The sequence below is a fragment of the Elgaria multicarinata genome, chromosome 3, assembly GCF_023053635.1.
Source record: "Elgaria multicarinata webbii isolate HBS135686 ecotype San Diego chromosome 3, rElgMul1.1.pri, whole genome shotgun sequence".
NCBI classification, from domain to species: Eukaryota; Metazoa; Chordata; class Lepidosauria; order Squamata; family Anguidae; genus Elgaria; species Elgaria multicarinata.
This window is the reverse complement of record NC_086173.1, coordinates 48,785,965-48,807,733: the sequence shown is the minus strand read 5'-3', so window position 1 is coordinate 48,807,733 and position 21,769 is coordinate 48,785,965. Positions and strand designations below refer to the sequence as shown.

General features: G+C 46.8%; 1 protein-coding gene across 4 annotated transcripts; it reads left to right on the top strand.

The window, feature by feature from the left end:
* Positions 1-283: 283 nt before the first annotated feature.
* Positions 284-17,335, top strand: ARHGDIA (Rho GDP dissociation inhibitor alpha). Of its 4 annotated transcripts, none has more exons than XM_063120166.1 (6): positions 284-329; positions 12,217-12,427; positions 13,719-13,811; positions 15,076-15,152; positions 15,277-15,340; positions 15,716-17,335. In XM_063120166.1, the coding sequence occupies exons 1-6, from the start codon at positions 327-329 to the stop codon at positions 15,913-15,915; spliced, it is 648 nt and encodes a 215-aa protein (XP_062976236.1). In that variant the 5' UTR covers positions 284-326; the 3' UTR covers positions 15,916-17,335. The 4 variants fall into 4 exon arrangements, with proteins under 4 accessions (XP_062976236.1, XP_062976237.1, XP_062976238.1 ...); XM_063120167.1 differs by having other exon boundaries at positions 288-329; positions 13,719-13,802; XM_063120168.1 differs by lacking the exon at positions 284-329 and adding an exon at positions 380-480.
* Positions 17,336-21,769: the final 4,434 nt, after the last annotated feature.

The window sequence follows — 21,769 nt, the reverse complement described above, 5'->3', positions numbered from 1 at the left end:
AGAAACTACGGGCAGCTGAACGAGCTCCTTCAGCGAGGAAGCTAGAAGAGGAGCGCGGTTCCTTCCCTCTTTCCACACAATGGGAGAGCGTGACCCGCCCGGTATTGCAGGAACTAATAGTCTGCCATTCCCACCCCAAGATGGCTGCCGGGCGCGGGCAGGGCGACTGCCCAATATTTTTAAGAGCGAGCACGAAGACGCTCTAGCCGCAGGGCGCTCTCTCTATGGCCTTTCCTCGCCTGTTGAGTGCCCCCCCCCCGCCGCTTTGGGAGCCAACGCCTGGGCCGCTTGTCGGAAGTGGTGCTTAAGCCGGGAGGCGCGTACTTATGGTAGGAAGTGACGTTGGGCGGGTATCACGGAAGTGCGGGGGCGCGCGCGCTCGGGCGGGGTGGATTTGGGCGGTGGCGGGCGGCGTTTGTCACCGGCGGCGGCAGCAGCAGCAGCACAAGCAGCAGCAACTAGCGCTAGGAGCCACGCGAGGTAGGTAGAGTGCGGTTGCTTCGGGGTGGGAGGAGGGGAAAGGCTGGAGGCTGCTTCCTGCGCGTGGGCTCTCCTGCTCTTTTTCCTGTCTTCTCCACCCACCTTTGGTCTGGAGGCGGCGGCCGTCGCCGCCCCGCACCTTGTGGCTGCTTGCTCTTTGCCCGAAGTGGAGCCGCCCCCTTGCTGCGGGCTTGTTGATACGCGCCCTTATTCAGGGTCACTCTCGCAATACACGTGCCGGGAGTTTCTTCCCGTGAATCTGCTGAGCTTTAGAAGTTGCCGCCTTTCAGTTATAAGGGTTACTACTCCTTACCCCGACGAAGTGGCTTTCGCCTTCTGTCGCTTAACACCCTCGCTGTCGGGGCCGCTGCCGCCGCTAACACATTCTTCCTCCAGTGCAGTGTGCTTGTTGCTGGGTCTGTTATGCTGGATTGACGGCGGGGCGGGGGAGAGAATAGAATAATACTTTCCCGCCTCTTCCTGGTAATCCGATATCTCTTATTCCAGTTTTCCCAATCCGTCTCCCTCCAGATGATGCAAATGGCCATGCTGGCTACGGGTGATAGGGGTTGTAGTGTAGTCCACTACATCTGGAGGGCGCCAGGATGGGGAAGGCTCTTCTATTTTCATATCCAGGTTTCCTCTTACTAGATAACTTCCTTTTCTATTTTAAGCGTCTAGCTTCCATGGTGTAGCTTTTATTGCTAGGTCCGTTGGTGCCTTGGTTGTGCAGCTCTTTGGATAGGTATTGCTAGACTTCGGAACTTCGTGGCCCCACCCTCTGTATTGAATTGATTCTTCCTGAACAGCTACTAAACGTTCGGTAATAGTTTTATTTTGTTTTATGACTGCATTGCCTTGAAGGGCTTGGTGGATCTTGAACTGAGTCTTTGCAGAAGGCCATTTGAAAATGTTATTGTCTGAGATTGTTGGTGAGTTGGGGTATGGATCAGGGCTTAATTTTAGCCAGCACTTAGGGTGTTAAGGTTAGGTCACAGAGAATGTACAGAGTGCATTTCCTTCATGATCAAGCCAACATATTGCTATGTTTGTAGGTTTAGACTGAGCAGTTTTCAGGGCAGAGTAAATAACTGCCAGTCAGGAAGCCTTGAAATACTAGCATCCCTCTTTTAAAAAATAATAAGTGCTGGTATTCATATTGTATCATATCAAAGTCATTAAAGAAGGCATATATTAGATCTGCAAGAGGAAATAGGCTTATGCTTCCACTTAACAACACAAAAAACTAATTCAAATACTGTAAGAAGTCGTGTGGGATAAGTTTGACAGAAACTAGGTAAGAACGGTTTGATTATCTTTCTTGCCAGGAATAGATATGGATTCCCTAGCTCTTAGGTGCCATAGCTCAGTGTGATGGAGCACATGCTTTGCATGCAGAAGGTCCCAGGTTTGATCCCCAGCCTTTCCAAATAGGGTGAGGAAAGGAATCCTGCCTGAAACCCTGGAGAGTCATTGCTACCAGTCAGTGTTGACCATACTGGGCTAGATGGACCAAGGGTCTGACTCGGTATAAAGCAGCTTTCTCTGTTCCTCAAAATAATTTAGATGCTCCTCAGGTTAAACCTTGATTGGGTTCAAGGAAGTAATTAGATGGCTTTATATTGCTTCTTCCATATTTTTATATGGTTGAGCCTTGCGTAGACTTGGCTGCTTCTTGGTATTGGCAGTTGCTGTCTCTGTATTGGCTCCGTCTATAGATTATAGTGGGAACTTGTAAAGAGACTGCATTGTAATGCTAGAGCTAACTGCTACAGGTTAGGAGGCAGATGACATGCATAACAAATAGACCAGAAGTATGCCATGCAGGTGTTGCTCATTCAAAGGCAGCTTGTCATGGTAATAGTAGGTCAGCCTTCTCAACCTGGGTCTCATCTACATGGGCGCTTTACCCCGGGTAGCTTTGGAGCGGCAGCAGGTGATCTACATGATGCAGCTGCCACTCCGAAGGGATTCAGGGGCAAAGGTCCACGCTAAAAAAAGTCAGGTACTTACCCTGACTTTTTTAGCTTGGAGCCAGGCTCTGCGCCTCTGTGGAGCCTTTTTAAGAAGAAATAACATTTAAAGGGGGTGTTGGAAGGAGGCAGGTAGGGAGCTCCAGGCTCCATACTGTAAATCAATTAATACATTTTAAAGAAATGGAGGGTGGGAGGAGAGGAGTGGGGCCGCCGCTGCTGCCAGGACAAGCACCGTGGAGGGGGGAGGAACGGGGCAGCCAGGTCTCCTCTCTCTGAGCTCGCTCTGGCTGCCCTGTTCTGCCCCCTGTTTTTAATTTTTAATCTGTAGATGCGAACCTTTGCATCTACAGATTTTTTAAAGAATGGGAAGGGGAGAGGAACGGGGCAGCCATAGGGAGCTCAGAGGGAGGAGAGCCAGTTGCCCTGTTCCTCCCCTGTCCTCGGTTCTGCCAGCAGTGGCAGCAGCAACTCCAAATTGGCGCTCCTTCCCATGCAGATGCTGGGAAGGAGTGCCAATTTGGGGGCCTCGGGGCCAGACCTGAGGCCGTCAAGATGGGGGCCTGGTGCCTTCCAGAAGTTTTAGACTGCAACTCCCAGCATTCCTGATTGTTAAACATGCTGGCAGAGGATGATGGGAATATAAGTCCAAAATGTTTGGAGGGCACCAGTTTGGTGAAGAGTGTAATATGTTATTCTAGGGTGTTGGCAGTATGATCATAGTTATGGCTAAAAGTCACTGAACGTAGGGAAGGTCAGGCGTACATCCATTCTGCCAATTAATGTGCAAGTGAATTTTCTTGCCTTAGGACCGTGTCACTTTTTGGCATCACATTTAGTGACACTGATAAATTAATATAAGATGGCTATGTGCAGTCTTCTTCTAGCAGTCTTCTAGATAAACATAGCAATACCAGATAGGTGCCCTCAAACTCTAAGTAAAAAGATTGTGGTACTGAGTGTTCTGTAGTCTTAACCTGTAGCAGGTGTTGAGTGTGGGAGACAGAATGTTATCTGTGCAAGTTGCTGTACGGTGTGCGTTTCAATCCAGTGCCAACTTATCAGGCCTGCAAAAAATGGTATATAAACGCTCACTATAGAGAACAAAGGCTCTAAAACAGTGTTCCTCCTAATTGTCAATCTGTGTGTATAGCAAGGGCAAAGCTGCTGAGATGCAATAAGGACCTTGTCTGCATCCCTTCTTGAAGTATACTGATAACCTAATCCATCCTTCCTCAGCTAACCTGGATGCTCTGTAGGCTCCTTCCAGAGGGGCTTAACTGTTTTACCCAGAGTTCGGTTTAGGGCAGGAGTGGGCAACACATAGCCTGTGAGCCATATGCACCCCTTAGCCATTTTTTCTCCCCCCACCCCCCGCCATTTGCTCTGGTGCCAAAATTTGGCAGCATGGTAGGAGGGGAAGCCCCTTTTAGAAGGAAAATTAGCAGCCAATTTTGGCAGTGCCCCTCTGGCATTGAAAGGGGACTAAGCAGAAAGGGGCGATCAAGATTGACCACATTCCAGTTTACCTAAACTTGAGAAGAACTGGAATGTAGTCAGTTCTGGTGCTCAGTGAAGCATGATAGAGAGGAATATGATGGGGTAGAAGCCTAATCCTTGATGTAGCTAGCCACTTTGTTCTCTTCTGCTTAAAAGAAGTTCTTATTTTTGTTTTACCTGTAGGCTTTGCAGGAAATACAGAAACTGTAGTTAAGGCATGGATTATAGTGATTAGATTTTAGCATAGGCTAATGGATCCTGGATATAGTGGCCTAGCTGCGCACTGTGCCACAAGGCTCTTAAATGCCTGGCAATAGATTATCTTGGTTGCTTTGCCAGTCTTGTGGTGCTCTTCTGCAAGGGCTCTTATTAATTCAGTCCTAGCTCCTTCATTCCGTTCCGTCAAAGCTCTATGCCAACACACAGTGCTGACCTTCAGCCCCAGCATTCTGCTGCCTCTGATTTTTCTAATAGTCTAGATTGGCACTGTGCTATTTCCTGTAAAAGCCAAGGCTCCTGAAATGCCTAACTTTTGCCTTTGTCAATATTTGCTGCTATTGTGCTCCCATGGTAAGAGAGCTTGTATATGCTGCAGCTTAGCAAATGTTTACTATCGGTTGGATCACAGTGAATGTTATCAAGTGGGTGATCACGGGCTATGGGTCAGAATCTGTCATTTTCCTTCCCGGATTCTATACCATATCACTTTCGCATATCCTGGCAAAGATAACCAGTCCTTGGAAGCTGCAGAATGTTTGAATATTCATGAAAAGAATTCTGCACTGGGATATTCTTAGTCTCCGAAGGCTGGAAACTCTTGCAACAAAGCCATTGCCATTCCGCTGAAAATGCTAGTAGATGTGGGAGAAGCCAGTGTGAATTACAGGATTTGGCAATCAGTGGTTTCTTGCACCTCCAGCTCATTTGTGCATATAAGAGGGTTGTCCAGACTCCCCACTGATCCCTTTCTCTCTCCCTGCAGCGTAGTGCATTATCTCTCAGGCTAATGGGATCTTCAAATGGAACCATCTGCCAAAGTGAATTAGTGGCTCAGCCTTGGGGACCATTCGTGTAAGAGGCTTCTGTTCTCACTTCTCCTTGGCAGTAAATTTCCCAGGTGGCAAAGCCCTGTATCTTCCCTGCAATGCTGAACGTTCCTCATGTCTGTGTCGCCATATGATTAATCTGGATTGTGCTTTCTTAGAAGGCCTTGAGACTTTGCTTCCAATGGGCCCCTCCTTTCCTTTAGAAGCTTCCAAAGAATGATCATATGTTGTTAAGGCTGGATGAGTAAGAAAGGTCTGCCTGTAGGGACTTCACCTGCTTTTCCCAACCTAGTGCCCTCCAGATGTGTTGTGGGGTGCTGGGAGTTGTAATTCTAACACATCTGGAGGGTGCCAGGTTGGGAAAGGAAGAAGCTGGGAGCAGTGCTATCAAGCAGCTGCAAATAAGTTGCCCTGGTGCCCCAGAATGCATATTGGCTGTGTAATAGATCCAAGGCATTGGCTGCGGTCCTGCCAAGCTAAGGGCTGTTTCACATTGTCGTTTCCCTATACAGAGATAATATCTGTATAGGAAAATGAGCTAACCCTACTGTGAAGTGTAGTGAGAGTGTGTTTCGTACCATGGCCTGATAGGTGTAGAACAAAAGACACATGCCAGATTTTGCACATCTTGTTGTGTATTAAATTCCTACCTGGAGTCAGATTCATTCCATGAATAAAAATGTGTATCGTTTAGAGCCATTGATATACCTTAACAGTATCAATCCAATATCTGACCAGTAATATGTGGCAGGCTGCTATGCCCTGTCCTTCGTCAGTCAGCTTTGCTCTAACCCAATGAATGAAGTGATCATTTTATTGCTGAATGGAGTGAGCCATCTGGTGTTGAATTACTAACTTTTATGGATGTAGTTAGGTACCCTACTCACTTGAGGGCAGGCAAGCTTTTCAATTTGTTACTAATTTGCCGTTTTTAATCTGAAGTACTCAAAGAGCGGCCTTAAATCATTAGATTCAACATTGGCTTATTCTACGTGGGTTGGCCATGTTAATGGTCATAGCAGCTCAGTTTCAGGTGTATAAGGCACAGACTTGCTGAGCTGCTTTTCTAGAGCTGTAATTAGATTTAGATAGAGGTGCTCCTGTTCCTAAAGAATTTATGTCAGTTCTATATTAGTACTGAAAGCATTCTTAGTAGTCCCAGAAGTAGTAGTTAATCCGTTTTTCCTTCCCTCACGCCGCAATATATAGGTGGCTTTGCCAGTACAACCGGGATAAAATATAATCTTATACAACTTCTTTTGAGCTTTTTATATTTTAGTCTCCTATTTCTTCTAGAAAATATGGGGTAAATTTCCAGTAATCAGTGCAGTTTTGGTGGAGAACGTGGACTAATTCTGAAAGGATACACTCATGAGCACTAGATAAATCCAGTTAACATTACACAGTCCAGAATTGGGCTTTATGTAGATTTGCACTAATTCTTGAAATGACTCCATGTATGGATGTAATCTCTTAAATGTGCTGATATAAATAGCTTTGGTAGACCAATGCAATACCCAGCAGGTTAAGTGTGACAGAAGGAGCATATGTTCTACATTGGTAGCAAAGGATTGTCACATACAGGAAACCCTGATTCTCCCAAGTACCAGTAATTAAAGACAAGGAAGTTGTGGGTCATGGGCCATTGCACTGCTTTAGAAAAAAAGTTCAAGATTACTCCATAGTCAGGTTTACATGTATTAGGTTTCTTTTTTTAAAAAACAACAACTCCTGTGCCAAGGAAATGTGCCCAAAATAAATTCCACAACTCATGTATAATTTTCTTTCAAGCTGAAAAGTTTGGAATGTTTGAATAATAAGCAGGGTAGAAGCTGTAGCTAGCTTGGTAGTGTGGATGATGATCAGGAATTCTCATCTTGCTTTCTGGCCCTTCACATTTCTTGGTTTCCAGCAAATACTGCCTGTGTGTTTCTAAGATGCTCCTTACAACTAGGATGACCAGAAACTTGGTTTTAAAAGAAACCTGTAACTTTCAGGATGCCAAATTCCATGACTTACATGGGTCTACATGCTTATTGGTACCACCCTGACCATGTTCTCCGTGGAAGATTAAGCTTGTAAAACTTGATTTATGGTTTGATCCCAGACAGATCTACTTTTGTAGGGTCACATAAATCAAGGAAGTTATGTAAATGTTTGATTCTGTGTGCAATGACAGTTAATCATTTTGGTTTGTGCTCTACTTGTATGCACTTGTCTTATGGCTCATGTGTATTCCATCTTTCCATATACTGGAATATCGTGGCAGCTTTTCCCAAGCTGTTTTCAACTACAATCCCCATCGGCTCCAGCCAATAAGGTCAATGCTCATGAATCCTGGGAGTTGCCTAAAACTCTTTTTATACTGTTTTCATGTCTCTGATGGTTTTTAAATTTTGTATATTTTTAATGTTTACTGTTTTTAGCTTTTGTGAACCGCCCAGAGAGCTTCGGCTGTGGGGCGGTATATAAATGTAAATAAATAAAACTTCTGGAGGCTAACTAATTTATTGTGCTATAAATTTTCATGTATTAAAGCCATCTGATGCATGAAACATATCCTCATAGTCTGTGTGTATGTATGTATGTGTATTTTCAAACTGAGGGTGCATTTCCTCTGACTGCAGAGGGTTCTAGTCATGTAAGTGTATGCCATACAAAACTTTTAGTGCCAGAGCCTTTCTCTGCATTAGTTAGCTTTGTTGCAGGGCTTCCCGGAAACCTTAAAACAATACCACATGTTTCCTATGGGAATCTTTTCCCCCCTCCCTATACTTGTACTCTTTGCTGCTTGCAGTACTGGGCCCTCTGCCTTGCGAGAATTTGTAGCTCTGTTCCCCTCTTTTCTCCTTGAGGAGATGGAGAGTTTAATTCCAGCTGCAGAGTCTCCTTTTAAGATGTTTCTAGTTTTGCACACACCACCTCAACCACTGTAGGTTTTAGGAACACTGTGCCGGAGACTGTGATCAAAATGAATCGGCTGGTGTTTTGCCTGCCACCTGGAAATGGCAGATAAAGGGCCTTTGTTTCTTCTAGGCTGTCTTTATCCAACTGACCCTTAGTAAGCTGCTCCCAAAAGGCTGGGGCAAGCTTTTTGCTGGAACTTGACCTTCCCCTCTGGTTTGCAACCACTCCTGCTAATATGGGCAGGGGTTCTGTGAGCTGGTGTGAAGGCAGGCTGCACCCTGCCTTGGGACACAAGAGCTTGTCGCTGCCACCTCCCAAAGGCTTCTCTGTTCTACTACAGCCGCACAGCATGACTGGCACTTTTCCTTTTGCTATTGCTAACTGCAAATCTGCTGTGCAGCTGGAAGAGAAGCAGCTGTAGATCTGCTTTCTAGGACAGTGCACTCCCTCATGGGCTGTGGGGCCAGGCTGCGGTGTCTGCCTTCCTTAGGAGTCTTGGCAATCGAAGCCGCTTTCTAAGCTGCTGTTACCAGTGGTCTTGAGAGTCGCCTTTCAGATGTGTTAGACTACAATTCCCAGTGGCCAGGGGTGATGGGAGCTGTAATCCTAAACACCTGGAGGGCACCAGGTTGGGGAAGGCTGCTTGAGGGGATTAGGCTCTTGGCCTGAGGGGTGTGAGAGGCACCCGTCCTCCTGTTTTGCGATAACGCTGCTAGGGCTCCTCTACATTTTATGAATGGCTAAATCATACAATCCGATTCTGATAGCTGCTGCCTAAAGCAGGAGTGGGCATCCTGGTACCCCTCAAATGTTTTGGTCTACAACTCTCAAAACCCTTGCCAACATGGCCTGTTAGGAATTATGCAAGTAGTAGTCTAGAACATTTGGAGGGCACCAGATTGCCTACCCCTAGTCTAAACTCTTCATCTGAAGTGTGCACAGTCTGTGTACATGACTTCATTTTCTCAAAAGCAGTGAGGTTCACACGTGGGGGTAATCTGTAATGCGCACGTAGATTCTAGAGTGGGAGTTGGAGGCTGTGTTTGACAAGTCTTCATCAGAAAGGGCTGTAGCTCAGTGCGAGAGCACCTGCTTTGCATGTAGAAGGTCCTGGGTTCAGTGCCTGGCACCTCCAGCTAGGTGAATCCCTGGAGAGCCATGGCTGCCAGTCCGTGTTGACAGTACTGGGCTAGATGGACCAAGAGTCTGAAAGGCTATAAAGCAGCTTCCTAGCCTGTCTTCTAAGTTGTGGCCCAGAAATGCGTCTGTGTCCTTTTGAAGGGGATGGGGTGGGAGGAAGGGTGACATTGAGTCTAGCAGTATAGTTTGGGGCCACAAGGTGGTGGTACAAATGGTGTAGAGTCTACTTCTCCTGGTGGCCAGTGCGGAATGCCTCTTGGCTGCTTTTAGGGAGAGGGAGATAGCTGGTCGGCCTCATGCTGCACGTAAGAAAGCAGCTGAGCTGTGCCAGGGGTAGCAGCATTTCCGTAATGTCCTAGGCATGCGGACACACCCTTGGGGAACGAGCCAGCTTCCTGATTGGAAGGGGAGGCGTGTGCTGCTTTCCATGGTGTAGGGCTGGGCTATGTTTTCTACTTCCAGTCATGACAGCCAGCTGCTCTGCCTTAAAGGAGTACTCTAGCTGGGGGTGAGGAGAATGCTGCTACTTGCTGGATGCTCCCCCTTGCAGGCCCTGTGGACTGGGAAAGGGGCCACCTTGCTTACCAGAGAACACTTAAAAGACAGGGCAGACAACTGCATATTCTGTGTAGTCCACAAGATCACACAGGAGCCCGCCCTCCCCTGTTAGCTTTTCCTACACCTTTTATGCCTTAATTCCTGAATTCTTTGTGAAATGTTTACTGCAGTTGGTGGAAGGAGGGGGACGGGGGCCATTGGCTGCACGAGAGTGGGTTGGTGCTGCACACAGTGTGCTCCTGGCAGGCAATAGTGCTCTAAGCTGCCAGGATCTTCCTATGCCTCACCCCTGGGTAGCAAAACCCTTTTGAAGTGGGACATACCTGGTTGTTCGCTCCCCAGTTGTCTGGGCTTAAGCCCTAAGACCTGTATAAATACATTGGCTGAGATATATTGCTACTGAATATTTATTACAGTGTCAGTGCCCTTAAGGCAGCTGACATCCAGCAAAGGAAGCTGTTTCTTTGGGTTTACTGTTCTGGTTTCTCAGAATTGTGTCGTTTTTCCTCTTCTCCCCCTACCCCCAAAAGAAAATCTGTGAAAAGATTGGTTTGAGTGTTTTTATTTAACCAACATTAAATTGTAGTAAGAATGCTGCTGCAGTAAAAAATATTTAAACCATACCCCTTTGCAACAAGGATGCATCACAATTGCCTGAGCTATTAAAAAGAAGAGGCTGGTGTGTGTGTGTGTGTGTGTGTGTGTGTGTTTTTCATAGTAGCTAGCCTCATTAAATCAATAAGTGAGCTTTCTCAAGAATAAGAAATGCCAAAGAAGCATCACTTTTCAACTAGGTGTTTGGTTCTAATGGTTTCCTATGGTCCTAGGACTGGAAGGCATACAAACTACCAGAGCTTTCAAACCTAGACCATAGATTGGGGAACATGTAACCCTCCAGATGTTGCTGAACTGCAACTCCCATCATCCCTTACCATTGGCTGTGCTGGGTAGGGCTGATGGGAGTTGCAGTCCAACAACATCTGGAAGACCGCACGTTTCCTGCCCCTAAGATTCAAAAGGACTGGGGAAAGGGCTATAGCCCAGTGGTGGAGCACATTCTTTGCATGCAGAAAGTCAGGTTTATCTGGACATCCCCAGCTCAAACCTTCAAGAGCTGATGCTAGTCATTGGAGCCAAGATTGAGCTAAATGGACCAATGGTCTAACTCAGTTTAAAGCAGCTGCTTATGTTCCTATGAGTAGCAAATGCCTTTGCTGAAATCTCATCAGCTTAAGCAGAGAGCTTCTGCCTTCTCACCCAACAAGGCTTTCATTAAGTGTGGAAGTCAAATGTGTTTAAGGGGGATTAATAGAGCACCCCGGTGCTTGTTCCTGTTTTTCATCTTTTGAGGCAAAGCATCTGGATTCATCTCAACTTATAGTCAGACATGGGCTCCTCCCTGTCTGATCTTGCTCCCCCTTTACACTGTGCAAATGAGTTTGTACTTCGGCAGCAATGTATCACTGGGCAGCTGAACTGGCTGTGTGTTTGTTCCAGGTTTCAAGTGATCTCTCTCTCATACACACACACCACACACACTGAGTTCCCTTAACTTTGGCTAGTATCTCCTGGCAAGATGCTAGCCCTTCTCCTGACCTCTGCATATTTATGTAAAGTGAATCCAAGGAGGAGAGGCACAAGAGGAAGCATTGGAGCTGTGGGGGGAGGCGACAGAGGAGACTACTACATCCCTGAATCAGCATTGGTTGCTGAATGCCGGAGCCTCGGGCTCACTGGTTGCCAGCAGGACAAGGATGGAAAAATTCCCCAGCCTTTTAAATGTTACCTCAGCTTGTTTCTCACCCTTCAAGAGAACTCCCTGGGATGAGTTGGGCTTTTTGTAGCATGCGGAGGAGTTGGGAGTGTCTGAAATGGGGTTTCTAATGGCAGCAAGCTTCCTTAACCATGGTTACTTTTGCCACCCAACACAATAGCTTCCTATTCATTGTCCTGAGAGTGCCTGGAAGCTTACCCCACCCCCATTCCTCTCTCTCTCTCTCTCTTTCACACACACACACACACACACACACACCCAACCCCCACCCCAAATAGCAGCTGCCTTCACTGGCCCTGGTTAGCCTTGGGAGTCTGCAATCAGCTGCATTGAGTCCCCCATCTCCCTCCTTCCCGCCCCCGACAGATCACTGTTCACAAAGTAGGCAGGCAGCTGCTGTTAATTGTGGGGCTGTTGGCTTACTTGGGCCGGGGTTTGCTGCTTGAGCTGGCATGCAAGTGATGCGCTAGAACAGAGCAGTCACCTTATTGCTTACTTGATCTGCTTCCAATTCTTGATGGGGATGGGGTAGAAGCTACCCATGCTGCAAAGGAGCTCTTGCTTCAGCACCACGGGGCAAATTGCAGAGGGTCCCACCTTGTGCTGCTTTTCTTGAGGATGGGAGTGCTTCAGCTATGAACTTGCTGTCTTCTGATTCCCTCAGAGGGCTCCTACACCAAGCTGGCCACTCAGAAAGCCAACAAAGAGCAGTTCCTGGGCTGGGCTCTTAATTTCTGAGCAAGGGTTTTCCCCGTGCAGAGAGCAGGCCTGACTCTTCCTCGGTGCGTTGTCTGCAGAGGTGTTAGTTCATGTCCTTGTGTGTATATATGCTCTCCAGACACAGGTCACGGTTGCAGAGATGGCCGAACAAGAACCCACCCCTGAACAGCTGGCCCAGATTGCTGCTGAGAATGAGGAGGATGAACACTCGGTGAACTACAAACCCCCTGCCCAAAAGAGCATCCAGGAGATCCAGGAGCTGGATAAGGATGACGAGAGCTTGCGCAAGTACAAAGAGGTCCTGCTGGGAAATGTCGCCATTGCCGCTGGTGAGTGAGTCCTGGGAGGGCATACGCTGTGTGAGTATGTGTGAAGCAGCCGCCTTCGAACTGGTGCCCTCCAGATATGTTGGACTGCAACTCGCATCAGTCCTAGTCAAGATGGCGAATGGTCTGGAATGCTGAGAGTTGTAGTCCAAAACATCTGGAGGGCACCAGGTTGGGGAAGGCTCCTGTGGATGGCCAAGCAGGCTTGGATTAATGGGAGTATTGCGGCTCTTATTCATATGCGCTCCTTAGGCACATATGGCAAACTCCATGGAAGCAACATACGCTCCATCGCTTTGCCCTGAATTGCACTTCCTCCCCTTTTTTCTGCTGTTATCAAGCAAATTTTAGCTTGTGCAGGCAAACACGATGCTTTTTAAAATCTTATAGTCCACTTTGACTCTGTCACAGTAATGCATAGATCAGCCTTCCCCAATATGGTGCCCTTCATGTTGGCTAGGAATGATGGAAATTGCAGTCTTCACACCCCTGGAGGACATCCAGTTGGAGAGGGCTGGTGTGAAGGTGCTGAAACCTGCCCCATCCTCAAATAGCCCAGTGCTCCCTGAAAGCGAGGATTTTCCTCTTCCATCTGGATGTGGCTGGGCAATGCAGTTGGTCCAGGTCACGTGTCCGGGGGTGGGTGGTTTTCCTGAGAGCAATCGCATCCATTATTTTCTCCTGCAATGGATTGTCTTGGAGGGAGAGTGGCTGCTGGTAAGAAGCAGCGGTTTTGTGCTGCCTACAGACCATCTGAAGCAGTAGACTCAGAATAAACTCTGCAAGTAAAACAGGCCTAAGACAAAAGTCAAAAGTCACCATCTTGAAAGAGCCTGAAATGGAGGAAGAAGCAGAGGCGCTAGGGGAGAAGAAAGTATAGGGACCAGGGGATCATGAAAGTGAAGACGCAAAGAAGGAGTCACCAATGTGACTTCTTCCAGATATAGAGGGCTGCAACTTCCATTCGCCCTATCCAGTATTCAGATATGATGAGAGTTTCAGTCCCATAACATGTGGAGGACCACAAGTTGTCCACCATGGCATAAGAGTAAACCTTGGGATCCCTCCATGCTTTCAGCCACTTCAATCCAGAGTGTTATCAGCTTCTCTTCAAAGAAAGGCAAGCGCTCCTTGAGTGCCGGGAGTTTTGTTACGTAACATGCGCATCGGACAACGCTGATCTTGCTGTCGCTGTGGGCCAAGCTTGCAGCTTTGCTGCAAGACCCGTGCCTGTGGCTGTCAAATATAAGACGAAGGGATTGGTCTGCTTACTGTCTTACTTTATGCCTTTCAGATCCCACCACTCCAAATGTGGTGGTAACAAAACTGACTCTGGTTTGCGCCACTGCTCCTGGCCCCTTGGAGTTGGACCTGAAAGGTAAGAAAGGTAAATCAGAACATACTGCCTGCCCTATAAAGGTAGAGTGGCCTGGCTCAGTATTGCAGCCAGCACTGCGTTGCACCCACACTGCACTGGGAACAGCCAACTACTCTTTTCCCTACCAAACTATGTGGGGGACTCATTCTAAGCATTTGCTTTGTCCCCAGTTTTGACGTGAAAATGTCGTTTTCAGACTTGGAGAGCCCTTTGGAAGAGATGCTTTGCTGCAGATTTGCCCCTGTGTCTTGGTTTTAAGGCTCATCTTGCCTCATGTGGAGCAGGGGCTTTTGTAAGGTTCAGTGTAGGCCCATAGGACAAACTAGCATGTAGTTTCAGAGCAATGAAATAGAATAGCCAATATTTCAATCCAGCTGGCTGCCTGTTGGTGGGCGAGCAGTGATCCAGAAACAGGTGCACACCTGAGTAACATTGGTGGAAGATCTTATCTCTAGGTTTGAATGCTGGGAAGAGTTTGCCAAATTTCGTTGAGCAGATGTTGGGTTTGTGAGCTGTGGAGACATACTAGTTGGGAAAGTGGGTTGCCAAAGATATTCTTGACCTGATAAGTGTTTGGACAGATGCCAATTATTTCAGACCATGGTAGACTCAAAACAAACCCATCCGTGTTATGGGTGGCGCTTTAGCAGAATTGTTTGCAAAACAGCTTAGTACACACATCCTTCTGTGGTGTCTGGTCTGGGTGGCTTGCATTGGTGTTGGAACAATCCCAGAATGGCACTAGTCTCATTGGTGCTATTTTGGCTCTTGCTAAATAGAGAGATGTGTGCCATGGACACTGTCAGTCAGGAGGGTGATGTTAGTGTGAGCAAGCTAGAGCTCAAAGCTCCACTTCCATGGAGGTTGTGGCCAGCCTTTAAGGCTAATAATGCTAATTGAAGTGCATTCACTGTCTTTTGCTTAATAATAATTTTGAGCTATTAGGCTGCCAGTGGCTACTCGTCATTGTGCTATCAATCATTCACACCACAAATCTGACACTTTTCTTGGTGTGTTCATCTTGCTTTAAAAGGGGATTAGGCAAATTCCTGGAGGAGAAGGCTATCAATGGCTACTAGTCTTGATAGCTATCTGTTGCCTCCAGTATCAGAGTATGCCAGTTATTAGGGAACATCAGGAGGGGGCTTCCCACAGGCAGCTGGTTGGCCACTGTAGCTACAGAATGCTGGACTAGATAGATTTTTGGTCTGATCCATGAAACTTTTGGAGGATGTTTTCCGTGTCTGATTCCTGTCTTCTCCGTGCCGTTCAGGTGACCTGGAATGTTTCAAGAAGCAGTCGTTTGTGCTCAAGGAAGGCGTGGAGTACCAGATAAAAATCTCCTTTCTGGTAAGATCTCCTGTGGGTGCTGTTAGTGGCTGTCAAAGAATAACTAAACATATCGCTCTGGGTTTGGGGAGGGTGTGTGTCAAGAGAAGCGTGCGTTGGCTGACATAGTCTCTTGTCTATTTAGGTGAATAAGGAGATTGTTTCAGGATTGAAGTACATTCAGCACACCTTCAGGAAAGGAGTAAAAAGTAAGTGCAAAGCTTTGTGCTGTGGATCCCATTCTTTTAATCTCCTCCGCCTTCACAGAGGAGGGGCGGGGAAAGCCTTAGCAGTTAGCCAAGTGGCCTTTCAGAGGAGCTGTGTCTACTGTTGGTGGAAAGAAGATCTCCTTAATAAAAATGGAGCTTGGCGCAAGCCCTGATACAAAGAATGTGTCACTCCTGCTTGAATGCCACTGATGGAGGAGGCAGAGCAGTAGACAAGTCTGGCTGCTTCAGGAGGCTTGCTGGATTTTTTTCCCTTTTCACTTTGGAGATCTATTGACACATCTCAGCAACTCTTTGTTTCTGGTGGTTCATGGCTGATGTCTGTTTCTCTCCTCTCCCCCATCCCTCTCCTTCCAGTTGATAAGACTGACTACATGGTCGGGAGCTATGGGCCACGAGCCGAGGAATACGAGTTCCTGACCCCCATGGAGGAAGCCCCCAAGGGTATGCTGGCCCGAGGCAGTTACAACATCCGATCCAAATTTACAGATGATGATAAGACAGACCACCTTTCCTGGGAGTGGAACCTGAACATCAAGAAGGAATGGAAGGATTAGCCCCTTCCATAGCCAAATCCCAAGAGTTGCTCAGACAGTGGCTACAATAGAAACCCCACCCTGTACCAAAGTGCTGGCATTGGACACCCTTCCCTTCTCCCTTCCCATTTTTAGCTCACCAGGAAGACCTGGCTTGATTGCCATCCCCCTCCCCCTTCCCAGATGTGTTTCCTCCCAAGGATCAGTGAAAGAAATTGACCAAACCGGCACTGTCTGTCCCAAGCACAGAGGCAGAAGTGCTCCCTGTCCTTCCTCTGAAAAAGAGGTCTGCTGCTTTTGATGCGTTTGAATACATTTCAGGCAGGTGGTAGAAGGGGGAGCGATCTGCCTGCCTGCCTGCTTGTCTCCAGGGAAGAGGATTTGGAGGCGCTCCTGCCTCTGGGCAAGGAGGAGGTGCTGAGGAATCATGCAGAGCTCTCAACTGCCTGCTGCCCCACTTGTTTCCTGGCCCAAATCATGTTCATGGCCTGCCCTTTCTCCTCTGGGGACACAGGGTGGCTTTCCATTTGTGATGGTTTCCTGTAACCATGATGCCTTAATGTGTGTAACATACATCCTCCTGGGTGGGGCCTCCCGACCTCGTTACACTTTTTTATATGTGCTCCACTCCCGTCCACACACACCCCTCCCTTCTCCTGATGCACATCTTCTGGCCAGATGACCATCCTGCTGAGGCTGATGTCTCCCAAGAGCTTAAGCAGGGTTCAGGCTGCTTTCCTTGCAGGTTCCCCGGGGCCAGAGAAACACTTGCTTCCAGCTAGGGAGAGAGAGAGGGGCCCTGTTGGTGGGCCTACAAGTTACTAGTGCCACTGTCCTCTCTCGGTTAGTTCTATCGCACCCAAACTGGCTGCAAAGCACTGAAGTCCCAGGGCAGCCTCTGGTTTTCAGGGCTAGAAGATGTATTGGCCTAGCTCAGCTGCTTCTCCTCACCAGATCTGAACAAAAAGCTTGCTATGGACAAATATTCAAGAGCAGAGAATGCCTTATGTATCTGTTCAGCCTTTTGAAATCATGTGCCTGGCCTGTCAGTATTTATTATTGCCTTGATTAGATTCTCTTCCTTCATGATGCCCGAACAACCTAGCCGCCCCAGCAAAACCCCACAGACCTGGCATTCAGAAGCAGGAGCGGCCCGATTCCCTCTGCTTGCCAGGTGGGCATGTTCCAGCTCAGCAGCCCTACTCTATGGGCTACTGTGAGTCCCAAAGTTGTGCTAGAACTGGGACCAAGCGTGTGTGTGGTTCTCTTTCGTAGCTACGTCTCTGCCCCCGACTCTTTTCCCTACTCCCTCCCTTAGAGGAGTTTGTTTTTCTTAAATTGATTTGATGCATTTTTGTCTGTACATCGTTAGATCTGGATTAACAGATTTGGAATCATCAGCTCCCCCTTTTCTGACGGTCAAATAAAATCATGAAACTGACCATGGTTTTGCCTCTTTGTTCAGTATCTGGGAGGTCTGCTATGGGACAGTGAGTGTGACAAGGGAAATAGGGCTCACACCAGGTACAGGGATGGTGGAGGTCAAGAGGTGGCTTGTGAAATTCACCTTTTGCAGCAGTGCAAATCTGCATACCCAAAGACTTGAGGGGAAACTGCTCTAGGGTATTGCTGCATCACATCCAAACTTCCATCACTTGTTGTTAAGCATAACTAATATGCTCTCCATCACTTCCCCCTCAATTGCGCTTCCCCATCTCAATTGCACTTCCCCATTTTTTCTGCTGTCATCTAGCAAATTTTAACATGTGAAGGCAAGGGCCAGGCTTCCTTCAAATGTTCTGTTGCTAGCTGTATATAAAAGTAATGTCTGCTCAGCCAAATTGCTTTTTTAAACATAAAAGTCTACTTCGACTCTGTTGCAGCAGTCCATAGATCAGCCTTCCCCAACCTGGTGCTCTCTGTGCTGGCTGGGAATGATGGGTGTTGCAGGTCAACACATCTGGGAGCCACCAGGTTGCTGGGGGGTGGGAGAAGGCTGCCATAGATTAAGCTTGTTGGTCCAGGTAACTCTTCCCTAACGCATCCTTGCTGCTCTTTCAGATCCTGTCCTCTCCGTGTCCTGCTGAGGGTCACTCTGAGTTATAACTACAACAGGGAGACTGCTCGAAACAGCTACTTCACGCTGGCTTGTTCATGAAGCAGCTCCCTGCATAGAAAGCTTCCATGTCCTTGCATCCTCCTGCCAGGGAACACCTGGTGGTAGTATAGGAATTTTCCATGCAAGAAAAGTGTTGACTAGTCAGTTGCTCTACACTTGATGGCTGCTACGTAGAGGATGTTTCAAGTAATAATGCCAGCTTCTGAATTTGGTGGGTGGGCTCAGGCAAAGCATCCTTGGTGGTGTGGTGGTTGGTGTGCACGAGCCATCTTACGCTGCCCCTGAGCCATCTGTGCAATGGGAGAATGGTGGTGCTGGTGGTGCATTTACCTTTGTGCAACACTGGCCAGTGAATGTGAGATCAGACCTTGGGCCTCTGGAAGCATACAAGCCAGACATGATGAAGGCAGTGGCTTTGCCCTGCTGTTTGCAGTCCCCTTCTTCATCACTGTTCCACGATTCCCTTTGATTTATAGCAGGTAAGCCCAATGGGTACCAATGTTCCCCATGGCATCTTTCTTGGTGCCCACCAAGGTGCCTTAAACCTCCCACTAATTAAATTTAATTTCCACATCTTCTTACCAGCAGCTGGCATACCTGTGAAATAGGTTTCACAGGTATGTAAATGTGGCCACAGCTCAAAATGGTGACCTACTCCTGATCTATAATGTCTAACAGCCATTGATGCCTCTCTTGTCTTCCATGAATGTTGAATGCTGGGAACTTACAGGAGGAGAAGGTTGTTTCCTTCATGCCCTGCTTGTAGATTACCCAGAGGCTCACCACTTTCGGAAACAGGACGCTCCTTTTCTGGCCCAGCAAGGCTCATGTCTGGTGGAGTCTCAATAAATGCTTGACTTCGTTATCTGTAGGGGCGGCCATGTAGTAGCAGCATATAGATCACAAGTCTACTGTGCAAAGTGTGTTCCTGTTTTGTACAGAACATCACGTGTTTGCCTCTTTAACTACTTTGCTTGTGAAAGACTGATCCATGGCACTCTCAGGGAATTGTCCAGCTGGCAGATGCAAGTACAAGAAGTGATCAAGTAGACATTATAGAACAAGCTACAATTGCCTTGGACCAAGGGAACACAAAAACCGTAGTGGTTGGCCATCCTGCCATCCTATTTTGGAGGTGGTGATAAGAAGCTTAACACCTGAAGCAGTGAGAGCTGGTCAAAAGATTTGCCAGAGGGGTGGTAGTGGTGGAAGGATAGAACATCAGCAGAGGGTGGGTTATATTTCTGTTCTAAAGGAAGGAAAAGAGCAACCTCCAATGCAAGAGAAGGGGTTGATTGGGCTGGGAGGGGGGATGTTTCAGTTATGTCTTTGCAAATGTGATGTCAGTAGGGGTGTGCTCCGCTCCGTTTCGGATCCCTGAATCGAAGAGGAGCAGGCTGATCCGGACCGCCTAAACCCGGTTCTGGAGTGGATCAGGGGAGGTCCAGATTGACCCGAAGCGGTTCGGGGGCGTGCGTGCACAGCCCTAGATGTCAGGCCCTTGTATTTGATGTAACAAATCATATACAAAAACTATTTGCTTAATATATTATGCTAATTCTAGTTATATGCTTATGCTGAAACTTATTTATTTTGTTCTAGAGGGCAATGCAGGGGTGCAGGTGCCCAGAAAACAGGTGCATGTACACACACACACACACACACACACACACACACACACTAAACAGAAGTCTTGCTTGCCACCTATTGATTCTGGATCTTCAGTAATCATCTAGTTCCAGAAACTGTATTGGACTGCAAATTTGATTCTGGACCTTCAGTAATCATTTATTTATTTATTTATTTATTTATTTAAAACATTTATATCCCGCCCTATAAGATCTCAGGGTGGCGTACAGATAAAAGCATACAGTATAAAACAGTAAATATACACAGCTAAAAACAAATTAAACCATAAACCAAGTTAAAACAATGTATAATTTAAAAGCAGTAAAACTATTAAAACAGTTAAAACAATGTGCCAACTAGTGAATTCAACCATTAAAAGCTTTGTTAAAATCTAGTTCCAGAAACTGTATTGGACTGCAAATTCGATGAAAAGTATAGAAATGGAGAATATGAACTAGATCTGCATAAGACCATGATTTCCAGTGGCTGTAAAATTGTAATGGTAGGGGTCGGTGGGGGGAATATCCATTAAAGCTGGACTTAAAAATATGCAGTTAAATAATATTAAATGTGGCAGTGTCCCTATGCAAATTGCTTTGCTATTTTGCTTGTTCTTCCAGTAACATTCCTTGCCATCTGGGATAGCGAGTGTCTTTCATAGTATGCTGAGCTCTGATTTACTTTGCCAGTAGTGGAAGGGGCGAAGAAACAGCAAGTAAAAAACAGTCATAATGGGTACCTGATAACTTTAGCTACTAAATATAGTGTGCATTCTGAAAGTACAGGTTATTACTGAAAATCTCTTAACAATCCTAGGAAGGGGAAAGTCCTTACATCCCTGAAGAATACTAGCTTGCTAACTACTATACAGTAATTCATATAGCATGCTTCAGTTAACTTAAGAAGCATAAAAATGTCCTTTTCCTGACTTTGCTAGCAATTGGGAATGTCATAGATTATGTCTAACCAGCTCAGTTTTCCAGATGTTACAGAAGCACCAAGCCATTCTAATACTGTTGTGAGCTAATTGGTCACAGTTCATACTTGTAAACTCAGCTTGCATTCTGAAAGCATAGATGCACATTTCTGAGTGCTACAGGAAATCAACTTCGTGCTATGCTAAAGTAATTTCCTCTACAGAAGGGATGAGCAACCTGGGGCTAACTTCAAAAGGCCTTTGCAAGAAATCAGAACAGACCTCTGGCAAGAGTCATCTGTCTCTTTCCTGGCAGCCTGCTGGGTGTTGGATAGGGTGGCAGAAGGGAGTGGTCTTGCCCAACTTTGGTTCTGCGTTCAGCCATTGCTGGTTCCCACCCTGCCTGTGGCATGCAGCCTCTGAGAGTTGACCTGAGTAAATGCACCCCTCCACAGGAAAATGGTTCACACTCCCTGCTCTGGAGATAAGCCGATATATAAGGGAAATATGCTAGCTAAACCATTCTGGAGAATAAAGTCATGTCCCTTATTCTGAGGGCAAGATGTGCAAATGTCCTGTTCCTTTGGGATTCTTTAGAAGCCATGGTAACTTAGGCTACATACGTGCCCCCTCACAATGTAAGGACAACCCTACCATTAAGCGGAGTGAGGCGGCAACCTCAGGAATCTCCTTTTGTTTGTCATGAAACAGCAAATTGTAAAATTATTTGCTATTTTTTTTACTCTTGAACAGTGGGAACTTCTGCCTCAAGTGCCAAAATAACTTGGACAGCCTTTGGCACTATGACCATGTCTTGAGGGTGGGGCACCATTTGGTCATTTGTCTCAGGCAACAAACTGTCTTGACCCAGTTTCTTAACTATCTATGATAGTAGGTGTGAGGGCTTCTATGGCAAACTAAGATGATGCTCCATGGTGTATGTCTATGTTTGGGGACAAAATCTGCCCTTGATATGGGGGAATACCAGAACTGGGGAGATGGGAAAGATTTTCCTCACATACAGCCTATTTGCATTCTCTCACAGAATTCAGCAAGAAACATTACATTCAAAAGGAGCAAAGTAAATGGCCTGAAATGGCTGCCAACGATATGGGCTCTTAAGGAAGCCTGTGTACTCTCTCACACATACACCCATACTTTTATGGGGGGAAGTAAAATACTTTGGTAAACCATGTTGTTTTGAGGGTGGC

Excerpts from the sequence above, each read along its gene's own strand:
- ARHGDIA (XM_063120166.1), top strand. Across the intron at positions 15,153-15,276 it reads AGATAAAAATCTCCTTTCTG|GTGAATAAGGAGATTGTTTC; the intron begins GTAAGATCTCCT and ends TTGTCTATTTAG. Across the intron at positions 15,341-15,715 it reads CTTCAGGAAAGGAGTAAAAA|TTGATAAGACTGACTACATG; the intron begins GTAAGTGCAAAG and ends CTCTCCTTCCAG.